Source organism: Bos indicus x Bos taurus, chromosome 5, assembly GCF_003369695.1.
Source record: "Bos indicus x Bos taurus breed Angus x Brahman F1 hybrid chromosome 5, Bos_hybrid_MaternalHap_v2.0, whole genome shotgun sequence".
Lineage (NCBI taxonomy): Eukaryota > Metazoa > Chordata > Mammalia > Artiodactyla > Bovidae > Bos > Bos indicus x Bos taurus.
In genome coordinates this window covers 71,834,292-71,856,312 of record NC_040080.1, presented here as the reverse complement: position 1 = coordinate 71,856,312, position 22,021 = coordinate 71,834,292, and the positions used below count along the sequence as shown (strand labels likewise).

The 22,021-nt window shown below is 36.5% G+C and overlaps 1 protein-coding gene across 4 annotated transcripts in view; it reads right to left on the bottom strand.

Moving 5' to 3' along the window:
* Window positions 1–22,021, bottom strand: part of MSRB3 (methionine sulfoxide reductase B3) — a 182,409-nt gene that overhangs the window by 125,884 nt on the left and 34,504 nt on the right. For 3 of the 4 annotated variants that reach the window (XM_027542452.1, XM_027542453.1, XM_027542454.1), the window contains exon 2: window positions 15,858–15,984. The exons of the other annotated variant lie outside the window; for it this stretch is intronic. In XM_027542452.1, the coding sequence (XP_027398253.1) occupies window positions 15,858–15,933 (76 nt within the window). In that variant the 5' untranslated portion in view covers window positions 15,934–15,984. The remainder of the gene's footprint in view (window positions 1–15,857; window positions 15,985–22,021) is intronic. 4 annotated transcript variants of the gene reach the window in all.

Genomic DNA, 22,021 nt, shown 5'->3' with positions numbered 1-22,021 from the left:
CTTACATTAGCCCTCCTCGCATCATAACCAAAACCTGGCATATATAAACACAGAAAGGCTTCACTTTTGTCTCTAATTTTCCTTCTCCCTATCAGACTCACTTTTCTAAAGTCATGTGGTGCCACTGTTAATTTCGAAGAAATCATTTCATTTTGAAATTCTAGAATAATTCATTGGATGGTTTCCCTTTACTATCTTCACTTAGGTACTGTAATTTTCTTATTACACAGGGTAATTTAACATTAGCATTATATGACATCTGTTCAATGACCCCTAAATTGACTTAGAAGTATGTTAGGAAAAGATTTTTCTCTTTATTTAAATGCTTAATAGAGTACTTTGAAGCCACGAGTGTGTGTATCTATATACAAGCAACACAAAGCATACCTGCCAGGGCGATATTGCTACCTTGGTATTTGATCAAAACGTCATTCCTTACGGAGGAAGTTTGGTATATATCAGATCCACCTTGAACCCAATCCAAGGGCATTTATTTGCTAAAATATGCCCAAAGTCTCTTTTTATATCAAAGCTTGTTCCATATGGTTGCCTTGAATCCAGTATTGACTTGAATCAGAGTTCACTTCCTGCCTCTGCTTCCTCGTCATGGGACCTTAGACAAATGGGTCTCTCTCTACGTACTACTACCCTCAGAAGTCTGCTATGAGAATCACAACAATTAGCAGTTAACAAACACTGTCTAAACAAATACAGTATTAAATTATCATTTTGATTACAGTGAATTCTGAAGTTAAAACTGTACTTTAGAAAATAACCAGATCAGGCATTTCAGTGTGCTAAAATATTTTATTGATAATTATTTTTCTAAAATGATTCTCTTGAGATAGTATTTTCCTCACAAGTTCTCTTTAAAAATGATTCGAACAAGAATTGGAAGAAGAAAAGAAAATTAAAATTTGAGTAACTACTCTGTGCCAGTCATATTTCCAGGCACTTTCTCATAACTACATTTAATCCTCTCAATAATGCTAGGAGGTAGATGTCAAGTCCATTTTACAGATACAGAAACTGAGGCTCAGAGAGGTTATAACATAACTTACTAAGGACAAACAGCAAAAAGATATACTGACTCAAATCTCAGGCTGTCAGAGTACAAAACCCATGGAAAAATTAAGCTACAAATTTCTTCTTTCTTCCTAAATTATATGATAACTTTCAACTTGAAAACTATCACTAACAACTAAAAATAACGAGAGGAAAGTAATGATCCCTGTAATACATCCAGAAAGTAAAAACATTTACCTATTAGCCAATGTCTGTTTTACCTGGGTTCACTCCTTCAGCAGAGGGTCAGTGACAAGGTTCAAATGGGATTCTCACAATGTCTATAAAATGTTGAAAGGCTTTTAAAATTCTTGTTAAGAAGTAAATCAAATCTGTAACCTAAATCTTAGGGCACTTTTAAGATATAAATCTTATATTTCAGTGTGAAAAATCAAAACAAAACAAAATCTAAAGATTCTATAATTTTAATTTTGGTCCTAGGATCAGAAAAAAATAAAACTATTATTTTCCCAATATAGTAAGTGAATTAGAGATGATAAGACTATCTTATTTTCCTTTGAGAAAAGCTTATGTTGAAATATCTTGCCACTGTATTTAAAAATGGTATATTTCAATTTTCACTATAAATTATAATTTTTAGTCGGTTATTAGTCTGTCATTTTGGAAAGTTCAAGAAACTTTTATTCCAGATGTAGTAGTGTTAGGAATTTCTAAATAAGTGTGCATTTATAAAAGCCAAGTCTAGCCCATTTTTACAATAGAATATAAAATTATACACCATGAACCATTTTTCCTTGTGTTTTGTTTTGCATTCTAGTAATTTAATAAAGGTTTTTTAAAAAATGCATAACACAAGAAAGAAAAGCTCCATGCTTGTAAAAGAATGCTCAATTCTTTTGATTTTTTTTCTTTCAGCATGGACCTATAAAGGAAAAACGTTCCTGAGAAGAACATACCATCTAAAACATCATGACACTGGCTTCAGATCTGGGGTTTCCATGAAACCAGGGCTGCAGGGCTTACTTTGAGGACCACCGATACGACGTTTTTCTTACTGGTTTTTTAAGTCATCAAAATTGTTAAGCGTTTACAGAGTACTCGGCTAAGTAAAATACTCATTCATTCAACAATTACTTACTGAGCACCTACTCATGTGCACTCAGTCATATCTGACTCTTTGCCACTCTGTGGACTGTAGCTCGCCAGATACCTCTGTCCATGGGATTCTCTAGGCAACAATATTGGAGTGGGTTGCCATTTCCTTCTCCAGGGGATCTTCCTGACTTAGGGATCGACACTTGGCAGGTAGATTCTTTACCACTGCCCTACCTGGGAAGCCCTGCTGCTGCTGCTGCTGCTGCTGCTAAGTCGCTTCAGTAGTGTCTGACTTTGTGCAACCCCATAGACGGCAGCCCACCAGGCTCCCCCGTCCCTGGGATTCTCCAGTCAAGAACACTGGAGTGGGTTGCCATTTCCTTCTCCAGGGAAGCCCTGAGCACCTACTATATTCTGGCATTATTCTAGGCACTTAAGATATATCTGTGAGCAAAATCAAGATCCTTTCATGGAGCTGCCATCCCAGCAGGGGTAGAAAACAGATAAAATACAATGAAAATAAATAAGAAAATTATATAGCCTCTCAGAAGGTGGTAAGTATACAGGATGGGGAACAAAAGGTAAAACTGAGCAGAGCAAAGAAGACTGGGAGTGCTAGAAGTAAGGGCTATAACCTTAAATAGAATGGTCAAGGTAAGCCTCACAGAGGTAACATTTGAGCCCAGCCCTGAAGGAGGAGAAGTTGTCTGTGTTACTATCTGAAGGAAGAGCTTCCTGAACACCTGGGGAAAACAGCCAATGTGAGAGACTGTTGTTGTTGTTCACTCAGTCATGTCCAGCTCTTTGTGACTCCATGGACTGGAGCATGCCAGGCCTCCCTGTCCCTCACTATCTGTAAGATATGTAAGAGATGAATACACTAAAAAGTTCTAGTCCAGTGGTAGAGATGGAGACAAGTAACTACAAAGCAAATACTAAAACTTGAATATGAATAGTGTAGATAGTTCAGTCGCTCAGTCGTGTCCAACTCTTTGTGACCCCATGTACTGCAGCATGCCAGGCTTCCCTGTCTATCACTAACTCCCAGAGTTTACTCAAACTCATGTCCATTGAGTCGGTGATGTCATCCAACCACCTCACCCTCTGTCATCCCCTTCTCCTCCCGCCTTCAATCTTTCCCAGCATCAGGGTCTTTTCAAATGAGATATTTCTTCGCATCAGGTGGCCAAAATGTAGATAAGCAACAACAACAAAAAGAATATACTTTTTATCTGGAAATTTACAACTGCAATATTTTAGAACAGATGTTGTCTGACATGACCTTTCTTTCTTCCTTTTAGCGAAGTGAAATCCTTTTAGCCAAATGCTATACTCAAAATAGCTCTCAGAGAGTATTTGGTTGAACGCTGAGCACAGAATCAAGAGTGCAGCCTCTGCTAGTTTGCTCTGTGTATTTAATGTCATCCCTTTCAGACTATCGATCATCACTCCCAACCTGGAGTCATGTGCAAGATACTCAGTAGATGTTCTTTGGTGATGAATTTTTGACAGGCCTAGAGAACAAAATCCTTTGGCCAAACATTTACCCCTAGGAAACATTTCAATAAATCTCCCCTTCAAAGTAATCTTATAGGTGGTAGCAGGAAACATCTATAACTAAAGAAAGTATAAAATTAGTACCTTGACTTAGTTTTCATTTTTTTAAAACATCCTTAATTTTTACACTCAGGTTCAGTTTAATTTTGTCAGTCTGCCACATCCTAAATATAACACAAAGAAAACCAAAAAACCCTCTAAGTCACAGGAATCACAAGGTAAAGAGCTTTTTCTTTTCTATATGTGAGAAAAGGCATATCTTTATTTCTCATAGTAATAATCGCATTTCATGCCTTCTTGCTGTTTTTCTATTATACTTCACATAAGACAGTTCTACAGATCAGTTTCAGCTCTGTTCTACTGACGCATGCACAGAGTTCTAATTAACATCAATGGACATTATAAGCATGCCAAGGCAACACAGCATTTTAAACTTCTTGAATTAAACAAGACCATATGTTTTAGTGGTGCATAGTTGAATGATAAAATTGGTCTTCTGGTTTCTATACTGAAGGTTTGAATAGATAAACTAAGAAAATATTTTCAAGGAAGTTTTCCTTCCAAGCCTACATATCCCTCTAAATTCATCCCTACTCTGATCTTTCATCTGAATATCCTCAGTACTAGTGTATTTACTCTGCAGGGTACTATTTACATGAGCTAATATAATATTTTGCAATTATTCTCAAATATCTTCAGTTGTTTCTGCTTTATTTTCCCAGATTATAAATTCTTTGAACACATAAACTGTTGAGCCTAATATTAATTCATACTTTCTGAAACTATTTATTAAACATCTACAGTGAAGTAAGAACTGTGATGAGCACTGGAAAATTAAAAATGAGTAAGTCAAGGTTACTGCCCCTAGGGGAACACATATTGTAGCAGTAAAGATAAGAAAAACAATCAATACAATGTGCAGTCGTATAGGAAAAATACATGTAAAGTTTTGTGTCAAGAGAGTTAACAAAGAAGACATTAATACTGTTAAACTTTGCCCACCAACATTGACTATGTCCGATTATAACTGGGATATAGAAAATTCACATTATTTGTAGAAACAGCATCTACAGGGTCAGCGGACCAAAGGAGATTCAAATAGGGAAGAGAATGCTATGTAAACAAGCTGATAGATGTAGTGTGATCAAATACACACAATGTCAAGATGGTAATCAGAGTCTTTCATGTCAGTGGGATTAGCTAATTTAACAAAGTAAAATAGCCAGAATAAAATGTATATTCTGATTTGGAAGAGGAAAAATTGGGCAGCGGAGAAATAAGGCAGTTTTAAAATTAAAAGGGAAATATGTCAATGTTTTCTCACTGCAAGTCAATAGGAGTAAATGTACCTCCCACAACATCGAAAGTCTATTAACATGATTTCAAATTCTAGCCTTTAATAGTAAATAATCTGTAAGACTGCATGATTTTCCTGAGAGGAGACAATGGAGAGCTTTACCACTACATTTATCCGATGATAAATTAACCTGAATGAACTCTGTAAAATACAAACCACATTTTACATTTCTATCCTTTATTTTCAGGTTACAAAGTTTTAATTGTTGAATTCATGTGTAGTAATCATTTTATCACTGTTCTCTAAGTGTATTAAAATGAACTAAAGAGTACTTATCAATTCTTCCAAATGTAATGCCAATACCAAGAGCAATGACTTTTGTATTAATGTGGACCGTGAAGACTAGAGTTCAGGGAAATATTTCAAACATGTGTTGATCCAGAAAGCACTTTCTTACTTGCAAAGTATCTGAGTAAAAAGAGAATTTTGAAAGGCACGGCCATCATCAAGTGACAATAGTGGAAGAGAAAGTTACTTAACTTCAAGTCTAACTGATTGCAAGTGAAACGTCTGACAAAGTTAGCGTTCCCTGGTTTTAATATTTGTTTCCAGTATGGGTCTTCAGTAGAACATCATAGCCGGTATAGAAAAAAAAAATTAAAAACAGACAGGCTCATTTCCATTCTACATTTCACATGCAATCAAAAAGACTTGCAAAAAATAGTTTTCTCTCCCATCCTCCCTCATCATCTTGGGAGCACAGATTGAGAGGGGAAGATGAGAGTAACCCCAGCCACAAAAAGGATGGAGAGGAGCCCTCTCTTAGACTACCATGCAGAATTTTATTTCCATATAACATCAAGTATACTTTTTTACAAAGAAACTAAAATCTACATTGTCTAAGAGCTCAGCTTTGAAAACGTCTAAAATTACATTATCGCCCAAATCAAATTTAAAATCTAGATTAATTAAGTTCAATGGACAGATAAGTCTGCAATTGTCACTCGATGAACAGCTAAATCTGAGTCTAGCTCTACATGTATACAGTCCAGAAAAATCTAAGAGATTCTGGAGAAAAAAAAGAGTCAAAAAATTTACAGTTTTCTTTATCAGCCAGATAACTAAAGTAAAGGCATAAGACTTCTTCTGAATTATTCAATATCTCCTTAAGGAACAGGGGGATAATTTCAATAATCTTTGCATCCCCAGAACCTTACACTGTGCCCAGAGAAGAGTAAGTACTAAATAAGTACATGTTGTATTTAAATATTTATTCAACTTTCCATTTTAATTATTGCTATTTAAATTTCCTTCCTAAAGATGTTTTCTAAATGACAGCTCTGGCTGTTTCTTAGAACTTAGTTTAAAATCTGAAATAATATTTGCTCAATAAACCAATGAAATTTTTTAAAAAATAAATAATGGACTAAATTTTTTCTTAATTACTACTCTGAATCTCTTATTACCTCTGTAGAGTTCCACTCTCAAGTCTTTTATTATGACTAATATTCCATTAATTCTCTGGATTTAAGACTCTGAGATTACTTAATCCAGCATTCCGCAAAACATACCATGTGAAACACAGGCTCTGGAAAAAAAAAAAATGCTTACAGGTAGTTCCTGTTGTGGGGTGAGAGAAGTTTCCACAGTCAAACCAGATTAGGAAAATCTAGGTTACATGGGCTTTAAAGAAGAGTTCGTCCAGACTTTCTTATGCCAACGTCCATTATTGAATATGTGGTATTTTGACACACCACTATTTTACGCTCCACTAGAAAGGTAGAAAAGAGTTGTCAATCAAACCAGAGCAATACTTCCTTATCGAAATGATCTGCATGCTGCATCCTCATTACCAAGATGGTGAAATGTGAAAACAGGTCATCTTAGATGTGGCAGCATGCAGTTTCTCCATATGATGATGGAATCAGTTATATAGGCTATTAGTAGAACAAGTGTTCATAATTCAGGAATTTATAAACTTCTAGTCCAAAGCCCTCATGAGGAAGAAAACTAAGGCCCAAAGATGTTGCATGACCTGGTCACACACCTGGCTAATGAGAGCAAGCTCCTGTCTGCAGCTTTCCTCCTCTAATTTATTCATTCATTATATTCCTCTCTTGAACCAGAGCTCTGTTGTACACATGCCCATCTCTCACTAACCGATGTGCCCACAGTCTGTTCCCACTCTCCATGCCGCCACCCTCTCCTCGTACAATCTCCTGCTAATTATAACTCCATCTGCTGCATTCCTTCAATATCCCCCAAAAGAAGTGCCACTGCTTCAAATCCTAATCTAAGAAGTTCGTCAGCCATTCTGGGCAGAAAGATGCACAATGCTTTTCTTATTTCTTCTGCTCCTTCCTTCAGTAGTAAAGCAAAGGAGGAAATGTTTATATATAATCATAAAAACATGAAATATATAACTCCCTTTATTCTATAGATAACAAAATTTGGGCCCAAAGTAGCCATCTTTCCAAGAATATATATTCCTTAAAAACAGAGCTCACATTACTTACTATATGGCATTATTTTGATACATAAGATGATGTTACTTATTCATCACCATTCATTCATTCAACAAATATTTACTGAGTACCTATTCAATTAGTGACAGATGACTGAAGTCTAGTTGCTAAGATGGCATAGTGAACTAAACACACAAAAAAATGTCTACCTTGCCAGAGCTTACTATGCAGGAACTATGGGTTTTCCTGTAATAGAAATAGATTTTGATGATCAAACCTATCAACTTTCCCAGACTTATTTGATGTCCCACCCCTGCCTTTTTATATTTTTCCAGTTTATTCTCCCTTATGGCCAGGGATTAAAGTTGCACAGAATGAATTTCTGGGAAATGTCAAGTAATGTTAACACTTGAAGGTAATATCTAATTGTGAACAATTTGACAAGGATGTATTTCGTTCTAAGTTTACAGATGAGGAATAGGAATAAAAGGTACAAAACAGATTCTGGGGCCAGAAGGCAAGTTGGTGGTAAAAACAAACTAGTAAATGCAGATAGGGCTTCCCTGGTGGCTCAGCTGGTAAATGCAGATTATGCCTCCAAACTCATTCTTCATCAATACCAAAAACAGGATAGCAAACTCAGAAACTTGCTGTGATGTTATCTAAAATTTGCATAAGAAATATTGATCAAAATGGAATATACTATGAACAGCTGTGCCATTCTGTGAGCCACTATGCATTTCTGTAACAAAACTAAATCTTAAAAACTATAGCTATAAAATTTGGGGTTTTATTTGCTTGCTTAAAATTTAAGTAATCTAGCAAGTTAGATTAGCAGTACATTCTTAATTTGCAATTATGTGGTTGACTACAATAAACATATCTACTGTTGAAGGAAATGCTTACCATAGTAGTAACCAAGTAAATTTAAATTCTATAAATGCATATCTCTTAAAAGTCACCTAAATAACTGATATCTTTGTCATTTCATGGTAATTTTTATAACATGCATTCTAAAGTGACTAATACAATTGCAAATATACTAAATGTAAAAGAGAGAGAAAAACCAAGAGAATTAAAATAAACGGGGATTTTAAATTTTCAAAGGGTTGATTTCAAATGCAAAGGCACAAAAATTGAGATAATTTGCCACTGCATCTCAATAAAATCTATTCAAAGCATTTTAAGTTAAAATATATCTAGCAGAAGCAGCCATTAGAGATTCAATCTCTAAATAAAATGTTTAGGATGAAGCTATAAACTAGAAAAGACTGACGATGAAAATTCATCAAGTATCTAGCCATGTATTAGTAACTCCTTGTGAACTGTCATTCACATCCCATTCTTCATTAAACACGTATTTGCTGAAAGCAAAAGATGGCTTGTTTTAATAAATCTTTCTATGACCTGTTAGGTAAATTTTTGTGAACATGTTTAGATAAACATCTAATAATTCTACCTATATGATTCCCAAAAGTCTGTGTTGTCTCAATAAACTAGTAAAATTATCATTTGTTTTCAGAACTTAAAATATTTCATATTCAGTGGTCATTGTTAAACAATTTCTCAAAATTAAAACTCTTTTTTACTCTTTTTTATGGATTTTGTTACATATTTTATAATTATTAATTGGGTGAATAATTTATTCTATATTTTAAAAAAATTAACAAATTCCACATTTAACAAACCATATGCCCAACACCTTATTCATACATATGCATTTATTGTTCTATAGCAATTTAGCCTCATGCACAAATGATTTTTAAAACTCATCTAGTAATTAGATGCTGTACAGCAATTTTTCAACATTAACTAATACTTTATTATATCACGGAGTTATTAAAACACTTTGTTTTAGTAAAGAATATAGCTGTATTCGAGTACTCATCAACATTTTAAATATAATTTTTCTTAGCTTCCAAAAATATTTTCATTCATGCAAGAAAGGACTCATGCTTAACAGTCAACATGTTAAATTAATAACATTTTCAAGATTCTATAAAAATTCAAAACATAGCAAAACAAAATGTGAAATTTTCTTTAATTCTTGGGTGGTCTGCTGAAGAAAATTTAGCTATATATAAAACCATAAATTACTGTTAAATCAGCTATTTGGATACAAGATAAGTTAATTTATGAAAACGTGTTTTAGTTTATAGAAAGTCTACACATGAAAGACAATTTCGATGAGATGTCCAAGCACAAGGGAGTTGGAAGCCTGTTGAAAATGGAAAAAGGTTTTGCACTCTACAAATATTGTTTGAACATAATATAAGCAGAAAAAATTTGTGGTTTGTAAATCCATGTGTTCTTAACTGAATATTTTTGACATACTTTTGTTTAAGTTTTCACAATGCACCTATGTGCTAATGATATCAATAGCCTTTCAAGCTGTGAAAGAATGTAAGCCTAGTGCCATCTACTGGGAAGAGTGGATGCCATTCAATCAATTAATTGCAAATTTTGTGAATTAGGGGAGCTGAAATCTGAATGTCTTTTTTTTTTTTAAAGAACTCTTTGTTCCTTTAAAAAAAAAAAATAGCCCTCCACAAGGCACTTTCAATTTAATCGAATTAAATTAGGTAAGATGAACATGTAAGAATGTGAAGCCAGAGAATAGAGAGCATTAAACTGAACTCGTGGGAGAAAATTTCATTGGTGACATCAATACAGAAATTAGAAATAATGCGTTCTGATTAGAGTTTTTGTATTGGTTTCAAGTGTATCCTTTAGAAGACAGGTTCTGAATCTGTGGTCAAAGAGCCCTCAATTACAAGTATCAGAGTATCTAATAAAAAAAAATCTTGAAACTATATGAAAACTTGCATAGGTGCACATATGTTTCTTCTAGGTGAACATATGTTTCTTTTCTTCTGGAGAAGAAAAGTCATAACTTTAATTTAAAAAAAAATTTTTTTTAGATTAAAGATGGTTCACGTTTTCAAGATCCAAAATGGTTAAAAAATAAAAATAATACAGAAAGCCAATCTATTCGGTAGGTGAGTAGCACACCACTGAGTTCAATTATTTCTTTACAGTAAATACAAAGATAACATCAGATGCTATAATGAAATATTGCCAGCTCAGACTTGAATAATAGTACTTTTTACTTATGGACATTGCTTTGGTGCATATATGTACTACTTTCTCTTTACAAATGCAGAACTTAAAGCCCAACAGACAATATTAATTTGTTCCAGAGAAAAGCGACCAAAAGAACCAGAGTTCTTACTTCTCATGGTAAGTATTTGCTGTTGTTTATTTGCAAACTCGTGTCCGACACTTTTGCAACCCCATGGACTGTAGGTTATAATATGTACTTATTATATCATGGGTTATAATATGTACTTATTCATAATATGTATAATTTGTACTTATCATATGTACTTATTCCCTTCCTCAAACAGTTTATCACCAAAACTCAAATTGCTGGAGAGAAAAAGTAAAAGAAATTTTGGATAATATACTTTGAATCTGTGTTACCATTTTTTATTGTTATTTGTTTGGCTACAATGTGATTTATACCTAAGAAATCTACCTATTGTATTAACGCATACAGTGAGAAAAGAGAAATTGGTTTTTTTATAATATTTTCAAAAGGCACTCAAACTATGAACTTTAATTTAACCTTCCCATTAGATTTATTTGAGGCCGAAATAGTCTCAGATAAATTTGTCCTCTCTGTTATAGCTATCACTTCACCTACATGTAAACTTTCCAAATGTTTATTCATTCATTTAACAAATATTTATTAAGTGCCAGGCACTGTGCTAAGCTCTGGAGCCACAGGCCCCTGATTCTTGGAGAGCCCTACTTAACCAAATGATAGTCCAACTTACAAACACCATTTGCAAAGTATCTGTCTTTAAGACTTCTAATTTCTACATTAGAATATTATGACATAACACCTTTACAAACTGCCATGTGGCTGTTCAATTCATGGACTGTTAAACACGCCAGTAAAGTCTATAAGAGTAACAACCACATATTACGTGTATGATGTTGGAGAAAAGCATAATTTATCACTGCAATTAGTACTACTTAGACAAATACTCTCATTTGGCTGAAAACTACCATGATATCTAGTCTAAGTTACAATTTGACTTAATTTTTATCAAGCACTGAAACTATATGTAAAATTGTGCTTCCTAACCCTTGCTAAGATAACCCCTTCCGTCCTGATTTAGAGGCAAGGAATTCTTATGTTCAAACATGGAAAATATTTCTGTCTTCCCACCACAACCAAGCAGATTTTTCTGTAAATTCCCAGCCATTAATTAGTACCGACTCTTAAGATCTGATTAACCCAAAGCCAAGTAAAAACAATGACAGTTCATAAAATCACAGAATTTCAAAACTGAAAAGATTTTCTAATTTAAATTTCTCATTTTAAAAATAAAGACTAAGATCTGAAGAGGTTTACTGGTATGTTCAAGGTCACACAAGTTAATGATAGAGCTGTGGTTAGTTCTCTGACTCCTATTCCAGTGCTCTTTTTCAATACATAAAAGAAACTGTTATAGGAAATTAAGAAGAGCTCTGAGAGAAAAAAAATTACCTTTAATTACAAACATGAGCAAACCATAACTCAGATGCACTTAATAAGCTCTAAATTGAAATTATGCCTATTTAAAAATAAGAAGAAAAGGAAGTCAAAGCTGAAAAATGATAGATCAGCCTTCTGGGATATGGCCTTCATACAGGTCAATCCAGTTATAATCAACTTTAAGAGCCTGCTCCAATTATTTTTCAGTTCTGGAATTATTTCGTATTGAATAATACCTAAAATTAGTAGGGTACTGGCTAGGGAGCAGAAGTCTTTTTGATTTACAGAGATTTTTGTTGTAATGGGTTTTGACCAGGGAACAGTAAATTAAAGCAAGACGTCAAACTTTTACCTTAATTTCCTTTATCTCCAAATTTGGCCTCTTCCCTCTCTACTTGAATAAAGTAATGAAGGCTAGAATTCCCATTTCAATTTCATTTTCCTTTTTCAAAATTTAAATTGTTTGTTTCACATTATTGTTGAACTTAGCAGTGTCTTCAACATATCTCCTTTTCTAAGAGTAAAATTCTGTGAATTTGAGCAGACTCTGGGAGATAGTGAAGGACAGGGAAGGCTGGCATGCTGCCGTCCATGGGGTCGCAAAGAGTCGGACATGACTGAACAACAACAAGAGTAAAATTCTGTTAGAGAAATGGACGGTAACAAAGATTTTGCTGACACTGAAGTTATAAAATATGTGCGCACTGGAAATTTCATAACACTTTAAAAAGTACAAGGTCCTTGAATGGCTGAGCAATTATGGAATACCACTCTACCAAATCATTTATCAAAGTAAAATAGGTTTACAAGCCCTAAGAAAAAAAGACCGAGTCCCTCTGAGCATCCTTTAGTACTAGACGGCACCCCACTCCAGTACTCTTGCCTGGAAAATCCCATGGATGGAGGAGCCTGGTAGGCTGCAGTCCATGGGGTCTCGAAGAGTCGAACACAACTGGCGACTTCACTTTCACTTTTCACTTTCATGCATTGGAGAAGGAAATGGCAACCCACTCCAGTATTCTTGCCTGGAGAATCTCAGGGATGGGGGAGCCTGGTGGGCTGCCATCTATGGGGTCGCACAGAGTCGGACACGACTGAAGTGACGTAGCAGCAGCAGCAGCAGCAAGAATAAAAGAAATGTGTTGTATGTTTACAGTACTTGAATTCTGGTTCAGTGGGATGTATGAGTAAAATAAAGAGGTCAAAACAACAAACATCTGAATAAACATGGTTATTTCTCAAATATAAAGTGCATTTGTGGCTCCGATCAAAGTAAAAAGAGTTAAGTGCAATATGGGATGTATTGAAATATTTTTTAAAGTCTATTTTACTAGAAAAACAGAAAAAATATATATCTATATTGATACAGATGTCTACAGTGACCTAGTGAACATTATACACAATGCTTACTATATGTCAGCCACTGTTGAAAGCATTTTTCACATCCTAAGCTATTTTGTTCTCACAGCAACCCTTTCAGGTGAGTACTATTATTATCCCCATTTTACAAACAAGGAAGTCAAGGCACGCAGCCAGTTAAGTGGCAAAGCTAGAATTTAGATGTGTGGAATTCCAGAATTTGTGTGCTTAAGCATTGTGCTATAATGGTTACTTCTTAAAAATTATCATCTTTGTTGAATTTATCTTTGAATCATGTGGATATCAAAATTTAAAGACACATATTTTGATTAAACAGTTTCATTATGAAACCTCTTAACTCTATAACTGTCATATCTCAAGTGATACCATGTTAATTAATAAGTTTCCATAAATACTTAGCCTCCTTGGTGTATGACAAACTAATGTTACAAGAACTGTGCTAGTGCTTTCCTACCTGGGTTTTTTTCCCAGTGGAAAACATGGTTACATATTAAATAACTTGCATACTCCAATTATTATGTGCATGTGTACTCAGCTGCTCAGTTGAGTCTGACTCTTGTGACCCCCATGGACTGTAGCCCACCAGAGGTCTGTCCATGGGATTCCCCAGGCAAGAATGCTGGAGCAGGTGGCCGTTTCCTCCTCCAGGGGATCTTCCCGACCCAGGAATTATTCTATGTAGTTCATAGTCATGGAAAAGTTTCACATAGCACAGAAACTACACTGGTTGATGCTCTCCCTCCAGCTTACATACAATAAAAGAAATAAAACTTGTCAGTTCTATAACTTGAATTTTTCTCTTATCCATCCCCCTTCTTCGCACACGTACTGTAACAATCATTGTTAAGGTTCTCCATGCTCCATGAGTCCCTCCAGCCTCAAGCTCTTCCAACATGCTGAGTGGCAGCAGTACAGGAACATGGCAGGTTGGGAAGCAAAGGTGTCAGGAAGAGTGGTTATGGACTCCAAGCATTAAACTTTATTGACCTCTCAACACTCACAGACATAAAAGCTATTTTTTGAAACAGACAGTGTTTACTATTCAACTATAGCTTTAAGACAAAAGCCTTATCCTCATTTCTAATTAAGCGGCCATCTCAATCTTCTCTTAGAAATATCTGGAACCAGCACTGACCGTCCATCATACTAAATCAATAAATCTTTTATGCAAATCAAGTCATTTTACTCTCCCTTCATCCCTTCCCTAAGATTTAAAATTTTAAAAACATCATATAGGGCACTTTACAATTTGTCTACCTTTCTTTCTTATCTCTTCTAACTTGCCCTCACCCACCCAAGCAAGCCACATTAAATAACTTGTATTTCTTTGAACATACTTTGCCTTTTCAGGTCTTCATGTATTTCCCACACTACTTCATATGTCAGAAACGTCCTTCCCCCTACTTGGACATCTGGCTAACTCTTGCTCACAGTCTGAGATTCAACTTAAGCATATCCTACATGAAGCCTTCCTTTAACTTCAGAGACTTCCCTCCCTTCCAAAAATCTCTTCCCCTAAGCAAAGAGCTAGGACCATCGTCTGCATTCCCCTAACATCCAAGGCATAAATACTTTAGTCTTATCACCATATGGTTCAATGGTCTTTACACAGTTTCAGCTCCATCTTGTGCTTGTTAAAGAAATTGGCTTGATCTTATTTATCATTGTATCCTCACTGCTTCACACAATGCCTGGCACTCATAGCTAATATTCAATGAATATTTAATGAGTTAGAATGAAATTCTCTATATAATACAGTAATAGAGAAAACTAAAAGAAAAGTAATATTGATAATAACGTTCACAGAAAATATCTGGCCATTGTGATTTTCATAACAAAATTATAATGTTAAACACAGGCAAATAGTAAAATTTTGGACTTTTATGTCTCTCTTGTTTAAATGCTTAAAATCACATTTTTAAAAAGACTGGTTGGTGGTTCTAATTTAAGAACCAGTTAATACATGCTACAGTAATTCTCTCTATTTGGTCCTTGTTAAATAGAACATCTTTTCTTTGCAAGTACAATAACTAACTTTATTACACTAAAGTTGTTCATGTTAATTTTCTTTCTTTCCTAAAGGAATGACCACATGTGGAATGAAAAGCATTTTTATTATCCTTTAACAAGATGAATGTCCTATTTTGTGTGATTTGGGGTGGTTTCTTATCAAGACTGCCAGCCTCTTATGAACATCATGATTTTCAGATGTGTAGTGTGCATTAAAGAATAAGAAGATATCATGAAATATTAGTGACAATTATATACTAAGCAAGGAAACTGGACAATGTTTCCAAGGGTTGTAAGGATTGTGGAAATGAATGTTACTCTAAGTAGAGTGGTGATTTATAACCAATTTCCGTCTTCAAATTAGGGCCCAAGTAAAAGAAAACGAAATTTAGCAAAGCATTGTGGTGTATCATTTCCTGCAGCAGAAACACCCCCACCCCGGCCCAGTGCCCTCACTTAGAACAGCACAAGGAGCAGCAACCTGAGGGAAGCCCACAGGCTCGCAGGGCAACTGGCTGGCTCTTTGTCACCAAATGCAGCAGGTTGAATGCAGACATCACTGTGATATCTTCACCAACAAAACGAGAGGCAAAGAACAGGGGCAAGAGCTGAGCAGGAGAAAAAAAGAAAACAAAAACAAATTAAAACATCACAAATGTTAAACACGTCCACTGCACAATTGATGTTACGGTTTTATCCGGAACTGAACACACACAGTGCTAATACATTGCAAATGCCTATTTTTCAGATGGTGAGCTTACTTTCAACCCAGGCTTATTTATATCTTATGAATAAAATACACACTATATAATAGTGTAATGTGTGAACACGTTTTGCAAGAGGTTGGAAAAAGAGACAAAGTTTAAAACAGTTGAAAGGAATTAACATTTACTGACTTCATACCAAGTGACAGGAACTGGCTGGGGCCAAATACACATATATTGTGTCATTTAATTCCTAGAATAAACCTAGGAGGTAGGTTTTATCACCCAATGTATATGTGAGGAAGCAAAGGCTCAAAGGTCCACGGGCACAAAGCAAACAGCCAGTGGGGGGAAAATAAAATTAAAAAGCCTTGTTCTATCCAGCTACAAAGTCCCCCTCTCTCCTCACACCACTTTGCCTTCTTCCAGCAATTATTTGCAAATCTGGAGAAGACTGCAAAATCCTGTAAGATTAACAGATTTCTTTTGTTAGAGTTTCATACTTTTAAAAAATAGAGAGCCAAATAACCTAAGGACAACTAGGAGGCTTCACTGTAGAAACAGCGTTACGTTTGAAGACGACATATCAACTACGAATTTTCATTTGATTCTATGATCTATGATTTCTAGATCAATTCTGTAACCAATGTTCACAACCTAGCCTTAAAGGGGGTAAAAATAATTTTTAAAGTTTTCGGAAATGAATCATGTGGAACTGTGTGAATGTTAAACTTTAAAGAAAAGTTGTTAGGATTTTCTTTAAAGTTTTAGACAATCTTTCAGTTGGTAAAGATTAACTTCAAATGAAGGTGGAAATACTGGATGAATAGAAACTTCCCATATTTTATTTAAAATTAACATTACAAGTGCCCTTAACCACTAAATGTCCAAAAATGGATATAAAATTAATGTCTCGTTCATTTCCTGACCCTCTCACCCCCCACTTCTTCTCCCCCCAAATAAAAGTCTGTTCCTGGTCTCTCCTGACCTCCTCAAAGAACAAACACATAATAAACAGTAATATATTTGACCAAATCACTCTGGAGTATATCTGACAGAAATCTGCTTGTATTAACATGCCTGAACTCTGACTTCTCCAAACTAAACTCACTACAAAACCAAAACATTTTTGTGTTACTAACTGGAGACAAAAAGGAGGAAGAGGGAAGGTAAGTATCACAATGCACAGCCTGAAAGAACCATTAAACATAAATAAACATGTCATTTGCACGAGTGACTGCAGAGCAGGGGAAAGAGAGCATTCCTTTGGAGCAGACTACTGACTAATAAAAGATCAAAGGTCTATACCTCACAACACTATAAATAAAAATGTATTTTTTCCCTGTGACCTTCGCTGTGAGGAGTAAAGTGTGCACGGTGAATGTAATTACTTAGCAAAGCTGCAGCCTCATTGTGCTCCTGCAGTTGACCATAAAACGTCTTCCTATTCTGTTTCATCAACTGCTGTACCAGGCGGCCTGCGCGCCTACCGATGGCCACAGCCATCTGGCTTGTGTCAAAGCCAGCGCACAGGAAGAAAGGGAGTGATGTCACTCTGCAGGTCAGGCAAAGAACAAAGATGCATTCTATAATTAAAAGCTGAGGGCCTCAAATACCGGGGGCCCTTCAGCATGATATGACGGCGTGATTTAATGTTCTGACGCTTGCCTTTATTTCTACCCAAAAAGCCAGGGCTCCATCTAGTGGCAAATTAGTTTTGCCCAGTTTTCTTTAAAAGGGAACCCATCTGAGTTAGCATCCAACAAAACAGAGCAACAAAGTGACTACTTTCCGAGCAATCTAGCCTTTTTAACAAAAAGTACAGTTTGTCACAGTGCCCTCTGTCCTCAAGTCCTACAAAGCATGCCCTTTCACAGCTTAGGATTGTGAGGATAACAGCCAAAGCAGCTAATTTTGCAAAAATGCACCATGTACTACAGTCTACCCTGAAAAAAATGTAGCTGAGATGGAAAGTGAGAAACGCTTCTAGAGAACGGATACATGCCTCTGGATGCCTTGGTGAAATCAAACTCATAATGTTGTACTCCAGGAAACAAAAGTATCCTAGTTAATATGGCTCTAAATGTGACACCAGGAGCAACTCATCTATAGAACAGAAAATGGAATATTTTTATGGTGAAACAATGTAACAAATTTAGTTTAAACTAATGTTTTCCACTTAGTTTCTCTTAGTTTATGCTTGCAATACATGAAGTAAAATACGTTGACAAACCAGTCTAAACTGCAGAATACACTGAATGAAAGACGTGATATCATAATGGATGGGTAGGATCTATGAGATCAGACTGCCTGGGTTTGAAGCCTGGTCCTGCCCCTAAGGAGTGGTGTCACCTTGGCAAAGTGGCTTACCCTCTCAATGCCTCCGTTTCCTCAACTCTAAAATAACAATTAAATCAGTTAATTGGTTAGAACCACTTGGAACAACTCCTGGCACATAGTTTATGCTCACAAACATTAGCTCTTACTAGTGTTTATCTATTTATTTATTTTTTAATATTTATTTATTTGGCTGCATTGGGTCTTAGTTGTAGCACACAGGATCTTCAGTCTTCACAGCAGCATGTGAGACCTTTTTAGTTGCAGCATGTGGGATCTAGTTCCCTGACCAGGAATCGAACCCCAGGCCCCCTGCATTGGGAGCTCAAAGTGTTAGCCACTGGACCACAGGGAAGTCCCATCTTACTACTAGCATTTAAATGTACAAATATTTGTTTTTATTTTAAAATTATATGAATTAGAAATTTCTAACAGTCCATTTATATCCAATCCTATTGAGCCTTAGTAGGCCATTCTCCAAACATTGATTCTGATTTAGGCCAGAAAACTTACTACTCTTGGATTGATTTCCATGGTAGGATAAAGATATTCTAAGCTTGGCAGCTGAGGAAACCCTTGCCATATGACAGGCAGTATTCTAAGCACTTCGCATTTATTAGCTCTTTAATCCTCAGGACATTAAAAGGTACATATTATCATTTTCCCACTTTTAGATATAGAGATTGAGGCATAAGGAGGTTAAGGAATTTACCTAAGATCTCCTGGCTGGTAAGAAGCAGAGCCCTTAAGTCACTGGACTGAATGATTTAACAGATTTGAATCCAAGCCATCTAGTTCAAAGCCAGTGCTCTTGACCACTATAATTGGCAATGGAAAGTTTAAGGTTGTTACCAATTCACTCTACATACTCTGACTCTATGTTCTCCTAATAGACAATGTGGCTAATAATAAATACTTAATAAAGATTCATTTAATTCAAAAAGAGGAACTAAATGATTTAGTTCCAGCGAAGAGGAACTAAAGAGCCTCTTGATGAAAGTAAAAGAGAGAGAAAAAGCTGGCTTAAAACTCAACATTCAAAAAAGTAAGATCACAGCATCCAGTCCTATCACTTCACGGCAAATAGATGGGGAAACAGAGGAAACAGTGACAGACTTTATTTTCTTGGGCTCCAAAATCACTGCAGATGGTGACTGCAGCCATGATATTAAAAGACACTTGCTCCTTGGAAGAAAAGCTATGACAAACCTAGACAGCATATTAAAAGCAGAGACATTACTTTGCCAACAAAGGCCCGTCTAGTCAAAGCTATGGTTTTCCAAGTAGTCATGTATGGATGTGAGAGTTGGACCATAAAGAAAGCTGATCTTGAAAGAATTGATGCTTTTGAACTGTGGTGTTGGAGAAGACTCTTGAGAGTCCCTTGGATTTCAAGGAGATCCAACCCGTCCATCCTAAGGGAGACCAATCCTGGGTATTCGTTGGAAGGACTGATGTTGAAGCTGAAACTCCAATACTTTGGCCACCAGATGTGAAGAGCTGACTGATTTGAAAAGACCCTGATGCTGGGAAAGATTGAAGGCAAAAGGAGAAGGGGACAACAGAGGATAATATGGTTTGATGGTATCACCGACTTGATGGACGTGAGTTTGAGCAAGCTCCAGGAGTTGGTGATAGATAGGCTTCCCTGTCTTAGCAACTGAACTGAATTCAAGAAGATTATTTGAAGACTCTATTGACTTTGAGTGAAAAAAGTACAGAGTTAAGGAAGTAAAAAGCCTGAGACATACTCAGACATCTAGATTTAATTTTTCTGTCCCACCACATGTAACTTCTCTTTCCCCTTCATCTTCAAATTTTTTCTCTACACTCTTTTGATATACCTTTAGGATATATAGCATAGAGAAGCTCAGGATTGAGTCCACTTGCATCTACTAAACCTTCAATATGTTGATGATACGGTACTTCTGACAAACCAACACTTACTCTCCACACTGCTGCTGCTGCTGCTAAGTCGCTTCAGTCGTGTCTGACTCTGTGCGACCCCATAGACGGCAGCCCACCAGGCTCCCGCGTCCCTGGGATTCTCCAGGCAAGAACACTGGAGTGGGTTGCCATCTCCTTCTCCAATGCGTGAAAGTGAAAAGTGAAAGTGAAGTCCCTCAGTCGTATCCAACCCTCAGCGACCCCATGGACTGCAGCCTTCCAGGCTCTTCCATCCGTGGGATTTTTCTAGGCAAGAGTACTGGAGTGGGGTGCCACTGCCTTCTCCACTCTCCACACTATCTCCCTCCCAAATATTCACGTTTCAATCAGCCTGCCTTTTCCCATTGTGCCCCTTAAGCTGCCTGGACGAAGACCCTAGCCAGAAACAATCCTAGTCCAAAAAGAGGCAAAAGAAACACATTCTTTGAGTGATGACAATATTTGGGAAAAGAATTAGCATTAAACACCCCTTACACTGCCCGGTGGTCCAGTGGGTACAATTCCATGCTCCCAATATGAGGGGCCCAGGTTAGATCCCTGACTGGAGAACTAGGTCCCACATGCTGCAACTAAGAGTTTGTGTGCTGCACCTAAAAAGATTCCTCATGCTGCAACTAAGACTCAGCACAGCTAAATAAATAAATAACATTCCCTGGAAATCAATACTGAGCAAAGACTGATCTCAACTGGCCTTGGCCTACAGTAGCTTGGAGCAGGGCAAGGTTTAGTAGATGCAAGTGGACTCAATCCTGAGCTTCTCTACGCTATATATCCTAAAGGTATATCAAAAGAGTGTTCCCAGCCAGAGGGTCTGGGTCACAGTGGTGAAAGCACCAGATCCTAGCCACTAGGCCAGTGGTCAATGACAAGGGCCCTGGCCTTTGGCTTTGCAGAAAAGAATTTCCACAAAGATAGAAAGTAGTGAAGCAAGTAAATTATTTATTAAGAGGTAAAAAAAAAAAAAAAGAATATGGTACATGTGGATAGACACAGGGGCGGACTGAGAGAGAGAGAGAGCCGCTGAGTTGCCCCCTTGAGGCAGTTTGAATTACTTTTATGGGGCATGTCTGTGTCTCTTTTGACCAATCATGTTGATGTGCCTGGGTCACAGTCAATACCTGGTATATCTCAGGATCCTCACACGTGTACTCCTAACCAAGACGGATTCTACCAAAGAGGCCTGTGGGTAGCCTGGCATTAGTTAGCATCATTCCCCTTTGACCTCCAAGGACATTTTCTGTGCATGTGTAGTCAGGGAGGTCTCCTGATTTCAAGAATGAGAAACATGTGGTCTGCACAGGGCCCAGGCTCCTCCCTTAATTATCCTCCTATTCTCATCTTGGAGTTTCAGTCCATAGGGAATGAATCTCCAATCGCTTTACTCTGGGGGGTGGTACCGTGGGCGGGGCAGCAGTGGCATCTATCTCCTGCCTCAAGACCACCCAGAAAATCTACAGCTCCTCAAGTTTATCCTCAACTTCCTCACTTTTATATTGCTTTTTGTTTGTCTTTTACGTATTTTGAATTGGAGGATAATTGCTTCACAATGTCTTATTGGTTTCTGCAGTACAGCCATGTGAATCAGCCATATTGTACTGTTTTTGTCTCAAATAATTTCACAGGTGAATAACATTTATAGATAACCAACATGTTCTTT